This window comes from Dromiciops gliroides, chromosome 2 (assembly GCF_019393635.1).
Source record: "Dromiciops gliroides isolate mDroGli1 chromosome 2, mDroGli1.pri, whole genome shotgun sequence".
Lineage (NCBI taxonomy): Eukaryota > Metazoa > Chordata > Mammalia > Microbiotheria > Microbiotheriidae > Dromiciops > Dromiciops gliroides.
This window is the reverse complement of record NC_057862.1, coordinates 2,407,218-2,422,318: the sequence shown is the minus strand read 5'-3', so window position 1 is coordinate 2,422,318 and position 15,101 is coordinate 2,407,218. Positions and strand designations below refer to the sequence as shown.

General features: G+C 53.0%; 1 protein-coding gene across 2 annotated transcripts in view; it reads left to right on the top strand.

Moving 5' to 3' along the window:
• Positions 1–14,483, top strand: part of PPP2R2D (protein phosphatase 2 regulatory subunit Bdelta) — a 38,363-nt gene extending 23,880 nt beyond the window's left edge. For both annotated transcript variants that reach the window (XM_043982926.1, XM_043982927.1), the window contains exons 4-10: positions 2,440–2,605; positions 2,958–3,070; positions 6,739–6,916; positions 10,450–10,614; positions 12,709–12,878; positions 12,972–13,063; positions 13,816–14,483. In XM_043982926.1, coding sequence (XP_043838861.1) covers positions 2,440–2,605; positions 2,958–3,070; positions 6,739–6,916; positions 10,450–10,614; positions 12,709–12,878; positions 12,972–13,063; positions 13,816–14,095 — 1,164 coding nt within the window. In that variant the 3' untranslated portion in view covers positions 14,096–14,483. The remainder of the gene's footprint in view (positions 1–2,439; positions 2,606–2,957; positions 3,071–6,738; positions 6,917–10,449; positions 10,615–12,708; positions 12,879–12,971; positions 13,064–13,815) is intronic.
• Positions 14,484–15,101: the final 618 nt, after the last annotated feature.

The following is a 15,101-nucleotide window of genomic DNA, read 5'->3' as shown; positions in this document are numbered from 1 at the left end:
TGGAGTGGTGGGGCTGGCAGGTGTGCCTGCTGTGTGCAGGCACTGCAGCCGAGGATGGCTGCACAGAGCCCCACATCTTCAGGGGCTCATGGCCCAGTACAGGAGAAAGCCAGAGAAGGCACATGGTTGACATCGATAGAGGCAGGGACAGGACCCCAGGGCCTCAGGCAGAAGAGAAAACCCTGGAGACAGGGGTAGGCAGTCAGGTAGGAGAAACCCCATTTTACAGATGAAGAAAAGGAGGTGTGGAGGCCACGCTCAATGCAGGGAGGGCGTGGGCATGGGGACCAGAGCCGGTGTTCCATGGGGCGTGCCTGACTGCTCAGAGAGAGCAGTCCTGCGGTTGGCAGGAAGATGGGCTGGGAGCTCCCTTCTTTTTAAAACAGCTGCCTTGTCCGAGCTGACAGACACACATGGCAAGGAGGTAGGGAGGCTGTGATGGAACACGTGCCCTCACTTGGTTACACTTGGTGCTGGCCTGTGATTTCATTGGCTTGAGCAACTCCCTGCCCAGAGACTCGGTACAGTCGTGGGTTCTCAGTGCTCTTCCCAACACCAGCACCACCCCCTCCCCCCCCCCCCCCCCCACACACACACTGAGGCCGCTGCATTTTAGTCATTTCCAAAGATAAACAGCTGCCTTACGTGTGGTAGGTAGCGCATCGCCTGGATCATCACAGACACTTGGTAAGTGTTTGCTGATTGAATGCTCGGGTCAGACCCTAGCCCCAGTAATCCCCAAGGTGGACAAGTCAGGAAGGAATATTGCTGGTAATGTCGACCTTTACACATTTGGGGTGTCCAAGAGTGTGTGCGCCCAGAGATCCCCAGGTGCCTCTGACTCTGCTGCGTGTTTCACTGATTTCCAGAATTGTTTTGGACGATCCCCTGGAGTTTATTAGCACAGTTTTGAATCAGTAGTGAGACGCTTTTGAAGCGTCTTCTATCTTTACTTTTCCGTTCTACTATATTGTATTGAAACCTTGCAGACGTATAACTGTGCTCAGACAGAGCGCCTCGCCTTCTCAAGTCTGCCTCTCAGATGTCTCCTGCTGGGTGGCCCATCGACAGCTCAGTCCAGACTCTGCTCCTCCTCTTTTCCCCTCAGTCCTCCCCATTCCCAGCCCTCCTCCCAGTCCCTCAGGCTCTCAGTGGGGAGGAGTTGTCCTGCCCCTCCCATAACCAACATGGTACCACGTTGATTTTACCCATGCAGCATCTCTCCACTCCACTTCCTTTTCTCCTCTGACCCTGCCCCCAGTCTGGAGCAGGTCCTCTTCAGGCTTTACCCTGGTGGCTCCCTGCTCCCTCTAAGAGCCCTCTCCAGTCTTCTGGCACCATAGTCCCCAACACAGTCCTCTGGCCCGTGACGCTGGCCTCCTGGCCAGCTCGGCTCTGGGGTCTCTCTGGCTGCCCCACATGCCCCAGTGCTCTGACCACTGCCCCCCACCTACAGGAAGGCTCCCTAGCCCTCCTTCATTCCAGCGCCTTCCCCCTTCCCTGGTTTTTTGTTTGTTTGTTTGTTTTTTCTGTTTTATTGTATATTTATTTTGTTCAACATTTATCAGTTATATTTTAATCTGACTTGGGCATCACTGGGAAGTTTTGTAGGCTACTCTCTTTTTTGTTTTATTTTTAACATCAATTTTTTAAAAAAATTGTTCCAACTTCTCTTCCTCCTCCATTTCCATCCCCCACCCACTACCCCCCCTTCCCTGTTTATCTAGCATCTATGCTGGTTTGTTTGCCTGTTATCTCCCCCATTAGATAGTAGGCTTCCTGAGGGCAGGGACTGGTTTTGTCCTCCTTTTGAATCACCCTGCCCTTAGCACAGTGCCAGGCACATGGTCAGCACTTAAGAAATGTTGATTGGTTGGTGTTTCCTGGTTAAGAGTGAGTAATAGGAGCAGCTGGGTGGCACAGTGGATAAAGCACCGGCCCTGGATTCAGGAGGACCTAAGTTCAAATGCGGCCTCAGACACTTGACACTTACTAGCTATGTGACCCTGGGCAAGTCACTTAACCCCCATTGCCCTGCAAAAAAAAAAAAAAAAGAGTGAGTAATAATTAGGACCAAATAAAATAATTGCCCTTGTTACATTTATAAAATTAAGTGATATTTGCATATCAGTGGTTTGGGGTTTTGGGGGGGGGTTTGTTTTGTTTTGTTTTTTACTTAATCATCCCTTGCCAAGACGATAAAGAACCTGACTCAGGCAGGAAGACTGACACTGGCTGACTGGCCATGCCAAGAAGGTGCCCACCTGCATTGCTAGAGGAGTTTTCTCATGGGGAGTTCCCTTTAACCAATGAAATCACAGGTCCCTTGTAATCTGTTCTTTGATTTCCTTTTTATTTGGGATTGTTTGACTTCATAGATTATATAGTAAATGTTACCTCTCACTGGACATTAAAACAACTGTCATGTTTTCCTTTCAGAATAAAAGCCGTCCTCATGCTAGGGGCGAATATAATGTTTACAGTACCTTTCAAAGTCACGAACCTGAATTTGACTATCTGAAAAGTCTAGAAATTGAGGAAAAAATTAATAAGATTAGGTGGCTGCCGCAACAGAACGCCGCTCACTTCCTGCTGTCTACGAACGGTAAGGCTTCGAGCTGGCGAGCGCGGGAGGGAGCTCCCTCGCCTGCTGCTTTCTCTAAGCTCAGTTTACAGAAAATCATTGGATGAGCGGGAGGCGATAATGGGATTAGTCACAGGATAAAAATATTGAAACAGTATTCCTTGTCCTAGATAGATTTATTTATAGTTCCCTATACACAGAAATTACAAACTGTCTAAGCCTGGGAGGGAGAGCAGGTTCATGGTCCCAGACACAGACACTTCCTCCCTCCTTCCTTCCCTGGGCTTGAGTTTGGGGTGGCAGGAGCCTCGTATTCATGTGATCAATGTGAGTGTCTCATCTGCATGTAAAGAATAAGACCTTTTCTTTTCAGATAAAACCATAAAATTATGGAAAATAAGTGAGCGGGATAAGAGAGCAGAGGGGTATAACCTGAAAGATGAAGACGGGAGACTCCGAGATCCCTTCAGAATCACCGCACTCCGGGTATATCTCCTTACTGACCCTGTCTCTGATGCTGTTTCCCTTTTACTTGTCAATGTGGCCTTTGTCCCAGTCAGAAAGGACAAGGGCTGCTGGGCTGGACTGGGCTCTGCCCGTTTGTGAAGATGGCGTCGAAGGAGAAGTAGGGACTCCCACAGTGAGGTGACAGTGCCAGTGCTGCCAAGTTGTTGGCATGGCGGAGGGCTGGAGACCCACAGACCACACACCAAAGAGGTTCTTTGATTGTGCATCTTCTTTGTACTTACCTATGCTCATGATGTGTCGATCCCCAGTAGACTCAGAGCTGGGGGTAACGGGGATGGGACAGGGCTGGTTCATTCTTGCTTTTGTGCCCCCGATGCCTGGCCCTTAGTAAATGCTTAGTGATCGACAAGGTGGTCACGGGTTGGGCCAGATGGCTTTGGCATCCCTTCATACTCAGGTGCTGTGAGTGAACTGAGCCCTGGTGGGTGATTTAGGAAGTGGGCGGTAGCCAGCCTTGCTGGAGGGCTCTGTCCTTCACTTCACCCATTGCCACGTTTGACCCTTTCTTGCCGTTGAATTCCTAGAGGATGTTGGGATGCCAGCTGCAGGCAACAGGAAACAGGAGAAATCAAATGCTCTTGGGACAGCCTGAGAGCTCAGAAAGTGTCTGTGAAGGAAGAGATGGCAGAATTTGTGAAAGGGGCTGCCTGAGAGAGTAGGGGTTTCCCATCACCGGAAGCGTTTGCCCTACGTTACGCAGACACTCTGGGCCTGGCTGGGCTCCTGAGTTGTTCCTAAGGGTCAGCAGTAGATTTCCCCTGATTTGAATTGATAAGATTCCAGGGTGTCTTCATGTGGATGGTTAAAGGTAGTTTGTTCACGACTTAAACGGCCTGACTTGTGCTGGGGCCTTCAAGATTTTATGTCCCAGTTCCTGTTCTGTGGAACGAGGTCCTAACACTGCAAAAACGCATGAATTTGGCTGGTCACAAGCCCTTCAGAAGTTGGAAGGAAGCTCGGGGCTGGTGAGGGAGCAGCACTGGACTTGCACCAGGTGACCTGGAGGGAGGCTGCTCCTCACTGTGCCGGCAGCATCTCCCCAAGGAACAGAGACGTGTGGCTGGCAGGAAGGTCTGACAAACCCTTCAGTTAAGCCCAGAGGCTGCTCAAGCCCCTACTCCACCCGACCAGAATCTCCTCTTTGCTCCACCCTGGCAGCAGGGGGACGATGCCCTTGGGCCCGAAGCAGCGCTGGAGGCCAGGTGTGCTGCAGACCTCCCTCCTCCTAAGAGAGGATAGGGGGTTGGGGGGTCTTGTTACAGTGTGCTCCTTCACGTCTTTCCAGCTAATAAACCCATATTCCTTTGTTTATATTAAGAAACAATCTTGGGGGCAGCTAGGTGGCGCAGTGGATAGAGCACCGGCCCTGGATTTGACCTGAGTTCAAATCCGGCCTCAGACACAACACTTACTAGCTGTGTGACCCTGGGCGGGTCACTTAACCTTCATTGCCCTGCCCCCCCCCCCCAAAATGGAAACAATCTCATTTTTACTAGTTTTTGTTTTGAGAGTGAAAGAGGAAGGTGTTTACCATTCTGGGAAAGGAATAAGGAAGCATCACGTGTGTTTTCTGGTTTGGGGGGTGTCTGGCACAAAGGCATCAGTGATGAGAAGGACCCTCAGGACAAATCTCCACCCCTCATTATACGGGCTGGCCTTGTCCAGCTTTCTCCCCCAGGGCTGGTCCCATAGATGTATTGAGACGGAAAACACTCTAGGAGAGAAGGCCAGTTAGGGTGTTGGTGTGTGGAAATCCGTTCCAGATGAAAGATTTCTCTCCAGGTCATGCTGGATCAGGGTAGGTAAGAGTCAGTACTCTAAGACCCCTCAAAGGGCAGAGTTTTCAGTGAAGCAGATATCTAACTGACCTGCAAGTGTGGCCGTTAACGGTACTCGTTCAGCCTGGATTTCTCTAAGGAGATTGGAAGTGAGCTGTGTTAGTGCTTTTGGGTAGTGTGCTCTTGTTCAAGTGCGCTCTCCTCCGGTGGACTCCAAGCGCAAAGCTTCTCCTCGCAGCAGCCAAGGCCTGGAGTCCATGTGCCGACCCCTTCTGTCCATGGCCACACTGTGTCCGTCTCCATTCTCAGGATGCCCCCTCCCCCCACTGTCCTTTCAGGCTGTGTGTGCGCCTGCATATTACACGCGTGATGTTTGCATTTAGGAGACAGCGGGGGGAAAGGACTTTGTCATCATCCTGCTTGAGAATCGTCCTTTAGCTTCCATTTTACTGAACCAAGGCAGAAATAAATGTCTAAGGAAACAAGTTTTCCTTAGATTTGCAGCCTGTGCTTCCCAGGATAACTGGAAAGCTAGCAGTGCACCCTTCTGTTATAAACCACCAAGTTAGAGGGCAGCTAGGTGGCGCTGCAGTGCATAGAGCACCGGCCCTGGAGTCAGGAGGACCTGAGTTCAGATCGGGCCTCAGACACTTGACACTTACTAGCTGTGTGACCCTGGGCAAGTCACTTAACCCTCACTGCCCTGCCAAAAAACAATAAACCACCAAGTTAGTATTAGTTTCTCTTTGTTCTCTTGGTCCAAGTGTTACTGTCCTTTGAGGTCAGCTGAAGAGCTATTGACTGACCAGGGCAGAATCGGAACCCAGAAGCTTCATCTGTTCCCTGACCACCCTTCCTTTGGGCCCATTTCATCTCTCTTGTCCCCCTCATCTAAGACACTCACACCTCTCTGCCTTATATTGCTGCCGTGCAAATTATGCCTGGAGCACAGTGAGCGGTTCCTCCGTGGGTCACAGGCTGAATTCTGCCGCACTGGGTCTAGTCAGTGGAAGTAGCTTAACGATGTAGTGTGTGTAAATGCTGTTGGCTGTGGCTGGCTGCTGCAGAGAGAACGGCCTCCCTTCGTGTGTGACGGCTTCCCAGGCGTCCCTGAGTCTCTGGCTCCGGTTTTCTGACCTCTGCTTGAAGCCCTCTGGAAGAGGGGACCTGGACCTGGCAGGGATTCTCACTGCACCTCTGGAGAGCGCCCACGGCCAAACCATCCCTCTCGCTTCGGTTCGTTGGTGCCCTGCCTGGCAGTCACCGGGCACTTCTGTGACGCGCCCACAGCCAGACTGTCCCTCTCGCTTCGGTTCGTTGGTGCCCTGCCCGGCAGTCACCGGGCACTCCCGTGACCTGCCCCTGCTGCTGCTGCTGCCCTGCTGGTGTCTCTTTTTTTAATGTGCATTTTGGGTTTGAGTTTTTGGCGCTGCTTTAGACCCTTCAACTTGGGTTCTATCTGTTTATCCTGAGGTAAAGCTGATGATGATGAAGGGTGACAGGACGGAGATCCTTGTCCTTCATCTTCTGGCTAGGACACTAGAGAAGTGGCGCCCCAGATGGGCCCCATTAGCTTCTTCCCTCCACCCAGGATTGGGGCTTTGAGTCACGGGAGCCCGAATTGGGGGGCTGTTTGCTCCTTCTCTCCAGTCCCGCAGCATCGGGCTGACAATAGGTGTCGCTTAGCCGGCACCGTTTCTGGGAACATCTTGATGCGCAGCCCTCTGCTTCTATCCCCAGAAAGCCCTCTCCACTGGTCTGCTGCCTGTTTTGGGATTGTGGCTGTTTTCTGGGCTGTTGGGACATTTCCGCACGCTGCCTTAACCCGTGCCCCTTTTTGCCTTGTAGGTTCCCATCTTGAAGCCCATGGACCTCATGGTAGAAGCGAGTCCCCGGAGGACATTCGCGAATGCGCACACCTATCACATCAACTCCATTTCTGTAAACAGCGACCATGAGACGTACCTCTCTGCCGACGATCTGAGAATCAATCTGTGGCACCTGGAAATCACAGACAGAAGCTTCAGTACCCTTCTCGAGTGCTCTGCCCCGGGGTGGGAGGGGCTGAGGCTGGGGCCGAGGAGCGTAGCCCTCAGCCAGTGATCGAATGGGCCTCGCAGCCTGAGCCCAGCAATCTGGACGCTTACGGGAACCCCTTAGTTACTCTGCCAACAACCACAAAGCTCCACACAAATCCAGGCTTTCCCAACCGTGTGGAGCCGCGTTCAGCCGGGGGAGCTCTGTGTACTTCTTGGGGCAGTCCCCCCACTAGTCAGCGCTGTGCCAGGGGAGCGAGCGCTCCTTTGATCACTGGGCAGGGGTGATTCCTGGTAACTTCCTGCTGCTCTGAGGGCAGCAGGAACTGGCTTCAGATCCGGTCTGTGGCCTAGGGCAGGTCATTTACATTCAGGCCACTCTCTAAGACGAAGGGTCAGAAAAGCTTCCGGCCTGTTTAATGGAGGGCTTTCCCTCACTTGGGAGGCCTGAAGTCACCCAAGCTAGTCCTTTAAAGAGGACTTTGAAAAGAAACGGTGCCGGTGTCCAGAGTGGAATCCTATTTGTGTTTTGACAGTCCTCAAGTAGACAGTCTGTGGCAGAACATTCTTATGCCATTAATCAGGAAGCACTTATTTAACCCCTACTGTATGCTGGGCCCTGGCCTCCAGGAGCATCCACTCAGTACCAGGGCAGCTGGTCCAGAGTAGGGTGAGGTGCCGGCCCAAGGGGGCCCTTGGGCAAAGGCATCCAGGAGGTCAGAAATTCTGAGGGGTCCCTGCCAAAGCCAAGAGAGCATTGTGGGCATGGGGATGGAGCACCATGTGGGAGAACAGAGGAGGCCATTGGGCCAAAACCAACGTGGTGTGCGTGAGAGCGTGGGCTGAGTGGGGGAGGGACCCGTCCTGTAGGGAAAGGGCTCGCCAAGGGTCACACAAGAGCAAATGCGGAGTCAGATTTGACATCGGCTCTTCCCGGTGCCCCCATAGGCATGAAATACACGTGCGACAGGTGACTGTCCTGCAGTCTGGAATCCCATCCTGTGTGATCCTTGGCCTCCTCTTTCCTTTTCTCCAGTCAAACTTCTTCAGTGAGAAATCTGGCCCCAGCATGGCGCAGTGGACACAGTCAGGAGCTTGGGTTGGACACCTGGGACTGGGTGGCCCTGGGCGAGGCCCCTGGCACACAGTAGGTGCCTACTGAATGCTTGTTGCTGGCCCTGGATCTCTGGGCTAGGGGAAGCAGCCACTGGATTTGAACGTTGTCTCTGATGCTTCACTAGCATGTGACAGAGGTCCACTTGTGGAGCCTCTGCGGGCCTTAGTCTTCTGATCGGCCCCTGCCCACCTTCTGCCCTTCAGGGATCCCTTCTGATCCCCTTGGCTAGATGCCTGACCTTCCTTGCCAGATTCAATCCGGTTTCCCTGGCTTGTATGCCCCATGCAGGTGGCAGCTCCACCAGGGGCCATGGTGCAGGTGGGCCTCCCCTGCTGCTCCTGCCTGCTCAGACAGGCTTTGTGTCTCTGCCTCCTTTCCCTTCCCTTCCAACCGTTCCCACCCAGTCTTCTGGTCCTGCTTTGAATCCTGCTTCCTTTTGCAAGCCTTATGAAGATGAGGGGTGATGGCCTCTCCCCGGCCTTGTGAGTAGAGTGTGTGGATAAGGGCCGGTCACCGTGAAGCAAGAAGGGAGGCTCTCCCGTGGATTCAGAGACAGCCGGCCCTGACAGTCCCCCCCTTCCCCCATGGGCTTCTTCCCTTAGTATCCTTTGGCTGCCTCTGAGTCCCAAGGACAGACTTTGCCCATGGTGGGTTCTGAGGAGAGCAGTGTGCTTGACATTGGCTGCAGCCAGTCAGCCCGCTCAGGAGGCTCTCTGCCACAGAGACAGTGCTCCCAGCACTCAGGGACCCCTCCTCAGAAAGAAGCCACCGTCCAGCTCTCCTGCCCGGGCCAGGCGAGAGACAAGGGCACAGCGGCCGAGGTGGCGATCATCCTCAGAGAGAGGACTGCACCGGCCCAGGGCCAGGCCTCTGCACCGCCGAGCTGAGCAGAGGTCAGCAGTGAAGGGGGTCAAGTCGAGCTCTGCTGTGCTGGGCACACAGAAGGGATGTCCCTCTGGGGCAGATGGTGGAGGCTTTCATTGGAATCTCAGGACCACCCTCCAATGGCTTTGGGGCTCCCCTTGCTAATTGATCCTGAGCATCCTTGTGGGCTGGCTGCAGAGCTCCCTGTACCAGACATAGGATGAGCCTGAAGGAGGCCCATGCGGACAACTGGAGGAAGTAAAGGAGGCGTGGGTTCAAGGCCTGCCTGCCCCTAAAATGGGGCAGGGGAGGAGTGTGTTCTCCCCAAAGTTCTTTGGGGGAATCGAGCATTTAGAAGCTGCGTCTTGTCGGACCCTGATGACTCCGGTGATCTGGGCATCTCTCCCTGCTCCTGGCGACCTTATTCTGTGCCGAGCCCCTGACTCTGCCGCATGAGGGTCCGAGCGACTTGCAGTGTTTGGCCCCCGAGGGCAAGGTCAGCAACATAGGAAGGAGCTTCGGGAAATGGCCGAGGACTCAGGTGGAGGCTGGACATCACCTCCTCAGGGGTGTGATGAGTAGAGTTTGCACCACGGGCCCCAGTGGCCCCTTCCCGACCACTGATTCTAGCATACTCTCTACAGCCGGGACGGGGGCTGGGTCTGTGGCTTAGATGGTCATCGCAGATGCTAATTTGCCGTGGTTGACCCTCCTCAAGGCTCATAGCCCGGGGGCTTCCTTTGGGCATGTCCTCTCCATTACTGAATTGCTTGGCCTCCTATAAAGCTCAATTCAAATAGTGCCTGTCCCATGCAGCTGTTTGTCTCTTCCGGTCAGTAGTGACTTTTCCACAGTTTGGGCTGGTCTTAGGTTCTTGTTATCTTTATGTTACTGTAGCTCTCTGTTTAGGGGCTATATTATCCCATCCGACACCCACAGCATCTTCTTTCTGGGCCCTGCTCCTGGGGCATCATGAGGTTTAGGGACTCAGCCAAGGTCTCTGAGCCAGAAGGTATAAAGGGTGAAGCCCAGGGCTCTCTGGTTCCCGAGGTCCTGGGCCATCAGCCTAGTGTTAATGCTTTTTGAAGCAGAGAGTGTGTTGTGAAGGCATTCCGTGTCCAGCTGCTCGTTTTGTGCCAGAGGCCCCTTGTCCGGCCATTCTGATGCTGCCTGGCCCTCGCCATTCCCACCCCATCCAGAGTCGATGACGTGGCCACGTGTGGCACCCCCTTCTCCACCACCATTCTTGCTTGGCCACAGGGTGTGCATGGTTGTACCTTAGCTTCCAGCTTGCTCCCTCCCTAGGCGTCTCTTCTTGCTCTCTTGGGCTCGCATCTGCTGAGGCTGTGAAACAGTGGGCTCTTCTCCATCCTCCTGGGAGCGAGAGGGAAAGTGGCTGCTGTGCTGGCCGCGTAGGTGTGTGGTGTCTACAGCCACCGGCATTGGCCTGGGGAAGGGGGGGCTTGGCGGGCTTCCATCCGGTGTGAGTACGGTCAGGCTACTGCCCATGCCCGACTGTTTGCCTTAACCGTGCGCCTGCAGACATTGTAGACATTAAGCCTGTGAACATGGAAGAGCTGACCGAAGTGATTACTGCCGCCGAATTCCACCCGCATCAGTGCAATGTGTTTGTCTATAGCAGCAGCAAAGGAACAATCAGGCTGTGTGACATGCGCTCCTCAGCCCTGTGTGACCGACACTCCAAGTGTGAGTGGCTGCTGGAGGTGTGAGGGAGGGGGCTGCTCACCTTGGGGTTCTTTCTGTTCTCTTTCATACATATGAAATAATGGGGCAAAGGCTTGGAGCATCCCAGAATCTCCCGCTTCATCACAGGTATCTGAGAACTGGGGCCGGTGTAAGGCCGTTCGGTGACCTCTACCTTAATATCTTAGGCCCTGGGGTCAGGTTGACTGAGTGCCTTTTACTTGTGACCATTTTCACCTCCCAAACTGAGCTGCTTATGTTGTAATTCAAGGGAACACTTAATGTTTCCAGCCACTCAATTAAATGAAGCCCCAGCTGGGGAGGCAAGATGGATTTTTAGCCAGAAGGAATGAGGCCTCTTTTTTAGGAGACCTAAAGAAATCTCTGCAGTGAAAACTATCTTCTTGGCACATGATTGGTGTTGGGCTAACAGTGAGCTATGGAGGGAGAAGCAGTGGATTTCCAGAACTCTTGACAGGAGAGGGCAGTGGTCTGTGTTTTCCATAGAATGTGTCTGCAAGACATATAGAGGAGGACAGGATTCGATGTGTTACTGCCCAGTGGTTCCTAAATATTGTCAGTCACTTACCCTTTTTTCCTTCCAGTGCTTCTCTTTAGGGGTCATAATTTAACCAAAGAGGTGTCACTACATGACTGTTAGTCTGTGTCTACGTGAGGACACCATTTGTAAATGAATTGTAAGTGTCACTTCCCAGAAGTGCTGCAGTTCATCACCAAATGGGCGCCCAGTCAGGAAGTCTCTGCTCCGACTGTTGGGAAGCAACTTTACTCAAATTGGAGGAATGAGGCTTTGGAGTGCTTAGAAGTTACCAGGTTATGGAAAGAGCACCGGCCCCAGAGTCAGGAGGACCTGAGTTCAAATCCGGCCTCAGATACTTGACACGTACTAGCTGTGTGACCCTGGTCAAGTCACTTAACCCCAATTGCCTCACCAAAAAAAAAAAAAAAGAAGTTACCGGGTTTATGTTCGACACTTAGGGGCTGGGGTGCTGCTGCAAGTGAGGCTGCTGAAAGGGGTACTTGATGTCAGCCCAAGCAGGTGGTCTGATGACCGTCTAAGGAGAGATCCATTTCAGATCTGTGTGCCTTTTATACTCACGCTGTGCCGAGTGCTGGGAGCATCAGGTAGCCATGCCACAGCTCCTCCCGCCTGGGAGGGGAGACCATGAGCTCATGGTCCTGATGAGCCATCAGTGACCGGTGATAGGAAGCCTACAGGATCTTTCCCACAGCCTTTGGCTCGAGCACAGTCTGAAATTGGTGGTAGTTCCAATGTCCTTTGACACCCCAGCCAAACATCTACCCATTGATGGGGCGTGTGGGAGGGGCCTGGAAGAGTGTGGCCAAAGCCCAGTGGACCCTGTTTTAAGTTCTGGTTTTCCACTCATCTTTTGTATCGGCCATAGATGCAGAACAGCCCAGGGTTTAGCATTTTGGACTTGTAGCCCAGGTAACCCAGGCTCACATTCAGCCTTGGACATTTATCTTGGGCTCTCAGATTGTCTTCACCACCTTCCTCAGACTTCCCTATTAAGTGTTAGCCAGGTTTCCTGAGTGAAGAATCACAGATTCTTTGGTGATCTTGCCCAAGACTCAAATGCATTTGCCAAGGACAGCCCTGTTCATCTTTCTTTGGTTGGGGGGTGCGGGGAGGGGCAGGAATTATGAATCTGAGGTCCTGTTTCTTTTTTTTGTGGGGTCATGAAGGTTAAGTGACTTGCACAGGGTCACAGCTAGTAAGTGTCAAGTATCTGAAGCTGGATTTGAACTCTGGTCCTCCTGACTCCAGGGCCAGTGCTTTATCCACTGCGCCACCTAGCCGCCCCCATGAGGTCCTGTTAATACTCGTGCTTGGATGTGAAAGGGTCAGATGGGCCTGATGCTGCCAGCCAGAGAAACAAAAGCCTTTTAAATTTGAGTCAGTGCTGCCAGGGCAGGGCAGGGCAGGACAGCCCGCCTAAAGTAAATGGTTCGAGCCAAACCACAGCCCAGCACCGATTGGCCTTGACGGTGCCCCTGTAACCAGGATGCTCCTGAAGGGTCCCCTGAGAATGCACTTGCTGTTTGTGTTTCCAGTTTTTGAAGAACCTGAAGACCCCAGCAGTCGGTCGTTCTTCTCAGAAATCATCTCTTCGATATCTGATGTCAAGTTTAGTCACGGCGGCCGATACATGATGACGAGAGATTACCTGTCCGTTAAAGTGTGGGATCTCAACATGGAGACCAGGCCTGTGGAGACATACCAGGTGGGGGCGGGGCGGGCAGGAGGCAGGGCACAGTGTGAAGCCTGCCTTTTCTTTAAGAGCTGAACGTAACGTCAGACGCGCTCTCGTTCTAAGGTTCACGAATATCTCCGGAGCAAGCTTTGTTCTCTCTACGAAAACGACTGCATATTTGACAAGTTTGAATGCTGCTGGAACGGCTCCGACAGGTATGTGGGGCCAGATCGGCCCTGGGGGAGAGAATGCATGGGGAACAGCCACTCTCTGTTTCTGACCCAACTGGGGAACAGTCAAGGTCCCCAGGGCTCCTGTCGGGTCCTGGGGACTGCCCGCTGTGCGGAGGGCAGACGTTGGGGGTCTTAGGCCACCTGCCTGCCTCCAGACCCGTGCGGCTGCCTGGGCCCAGGTGCAGGGGTGGGCACCCAGAGGGGAGATGGCTCGAGTCCTTTCTGTTAGCCCAGAAAGCACCTGCCCATCCTGCTCCACGAAGACAGCGGGCATTTGCACCTGGCTCCTCCGCCTCTTTCCGTGGCACAGGGTTTAGACCGGCCGCTGGTTGGGATAGTCTTGGAGAGTTGCCTAGAATAGCGAGGGGGAAATGACTTCCTCAAGGTCTCCCAGCCAGGATGTGTCAGGAGGCCTCGATTTCAGGGCCTGTTTGCTGCCCTGCACTGCCTTGCCAGGACTCATTGTACATCAGCAACACTGCCTGACTAGCTGCTGGGGAAGTCAGACAGGACATAAAAATGAGTCTCTTGTACTCCGTGGGTCCCCCATGCCCCTTGAATAGAATTGGAACGTATGAGAGTTTGAGACTTTGATTCGAGGTCTCCTGACTTGAGCTACAGCCTGAGGGGGCCCCTTGGGGACTCTGTGTGTGCAGGGTCATGGCCGGAGGCCCGGCATCTGCTGGGCTCTTCAGTGCCTTAGGAGAATCTCCCTTTCTTTTGTTCAAAACCAGCGCCCTTATGACCGGCTCCTACAACAATTTCTTCAGAATGTTCGACAGAAGCACACGGAGGGATGTTACTTTGGAAGCATCGAGAGAAAGCAGCAAGCCTCGGGCCATCTTAAAACCTCGGAAAGTGTGTGCTGGAGGCAAGAGGAAGAAAGACGAGATCAGTGTGGACAGTCTGGACTTTAATAAGAAGATCCTGCACACGGCGTGGCACCCTCTGGAGAACATCATTGCCGTGGCAGCCACCAACAACCTGTACATATTCCAGGACAAAGTCAACTAAGGGCGCTCGGCCCAGCTGCGGACACTGGTTTCCTCCTGCCTCGGGAAGCCCGGTCGCTTTTCCGTTCAAAGAACACTGATGCACTCACGTCCCTCGAGGGGGAAAGGACAAACGCTAGCCTGTTTGGGGCTCAGGGGGTCCTTCTGCCTGCCCAGGCTGGTGGACAGTGCTCAATAAAGGCCTTTATTCAGAATAAATGTATTTATTGACGTCGGAGCCTCCCTTCCCAGTTATAGACCAAAAATCCAACCCTCCAGAGAAACGTCCGAGCTCCCTCTTTCTCTCTGCTGTAAGAGGTGGGCTTATCAGAACCTAGCACATGCTTTCTGACCATCCGAACATTCCTTCTCGGGCCTCCATCTGGCTCGCGGTGGTTTTACCATTGTATGCTGAGGTAGGCCTTGAGCTGGGTCCAGCAGCAGGCTTTTCATGTGTATTTACTCTCTCACTGTACTTAACCACACCTTCTGGTGTAACCACTTAATAAAAATAAGAAACTATAAAAAGTGTTTTTAAAGCTGGAAGTATGAATCGGTCTTCTTCTTTTCTAGTATTGCACTATTTGAAATTTGTGCAAAGTTCTCCTGCTGGGAAGCTGTGGCTAGTTTTGTCCTGAATTATTGACAGAACAACAGTGCTGTGTGACGTGCTCCCCACCCCCCACGGGGCCGTGGGTTTGTGTTGTGTGGCTGCTTGTGTGGCTGTCAGACAGCCAGGAGCCGAAGAGGCCTTCATTGGGAGACCCCCACCCCCAGGAGGAGAAAGCCGGCTAGAGCCACCGGTGACCGCACCTGCTGCTGCTCTGACACTCACAAGAGCTGGTTTTTAGTCTGCCCGATTTGCCACAGTTGGGATGCCTGGTATTCACTGCCTTTTTTTTTTTTTTTAAGTACTTGGGAGCAGGGGTGGGAGGGAAGGGAAATGCTGTTTAAAATATTGGTACAGTTATCTGCATGCTGAATTTCATATTGCAGTTCAAGCCAGCATATAGAATTGGTTAGGCCAA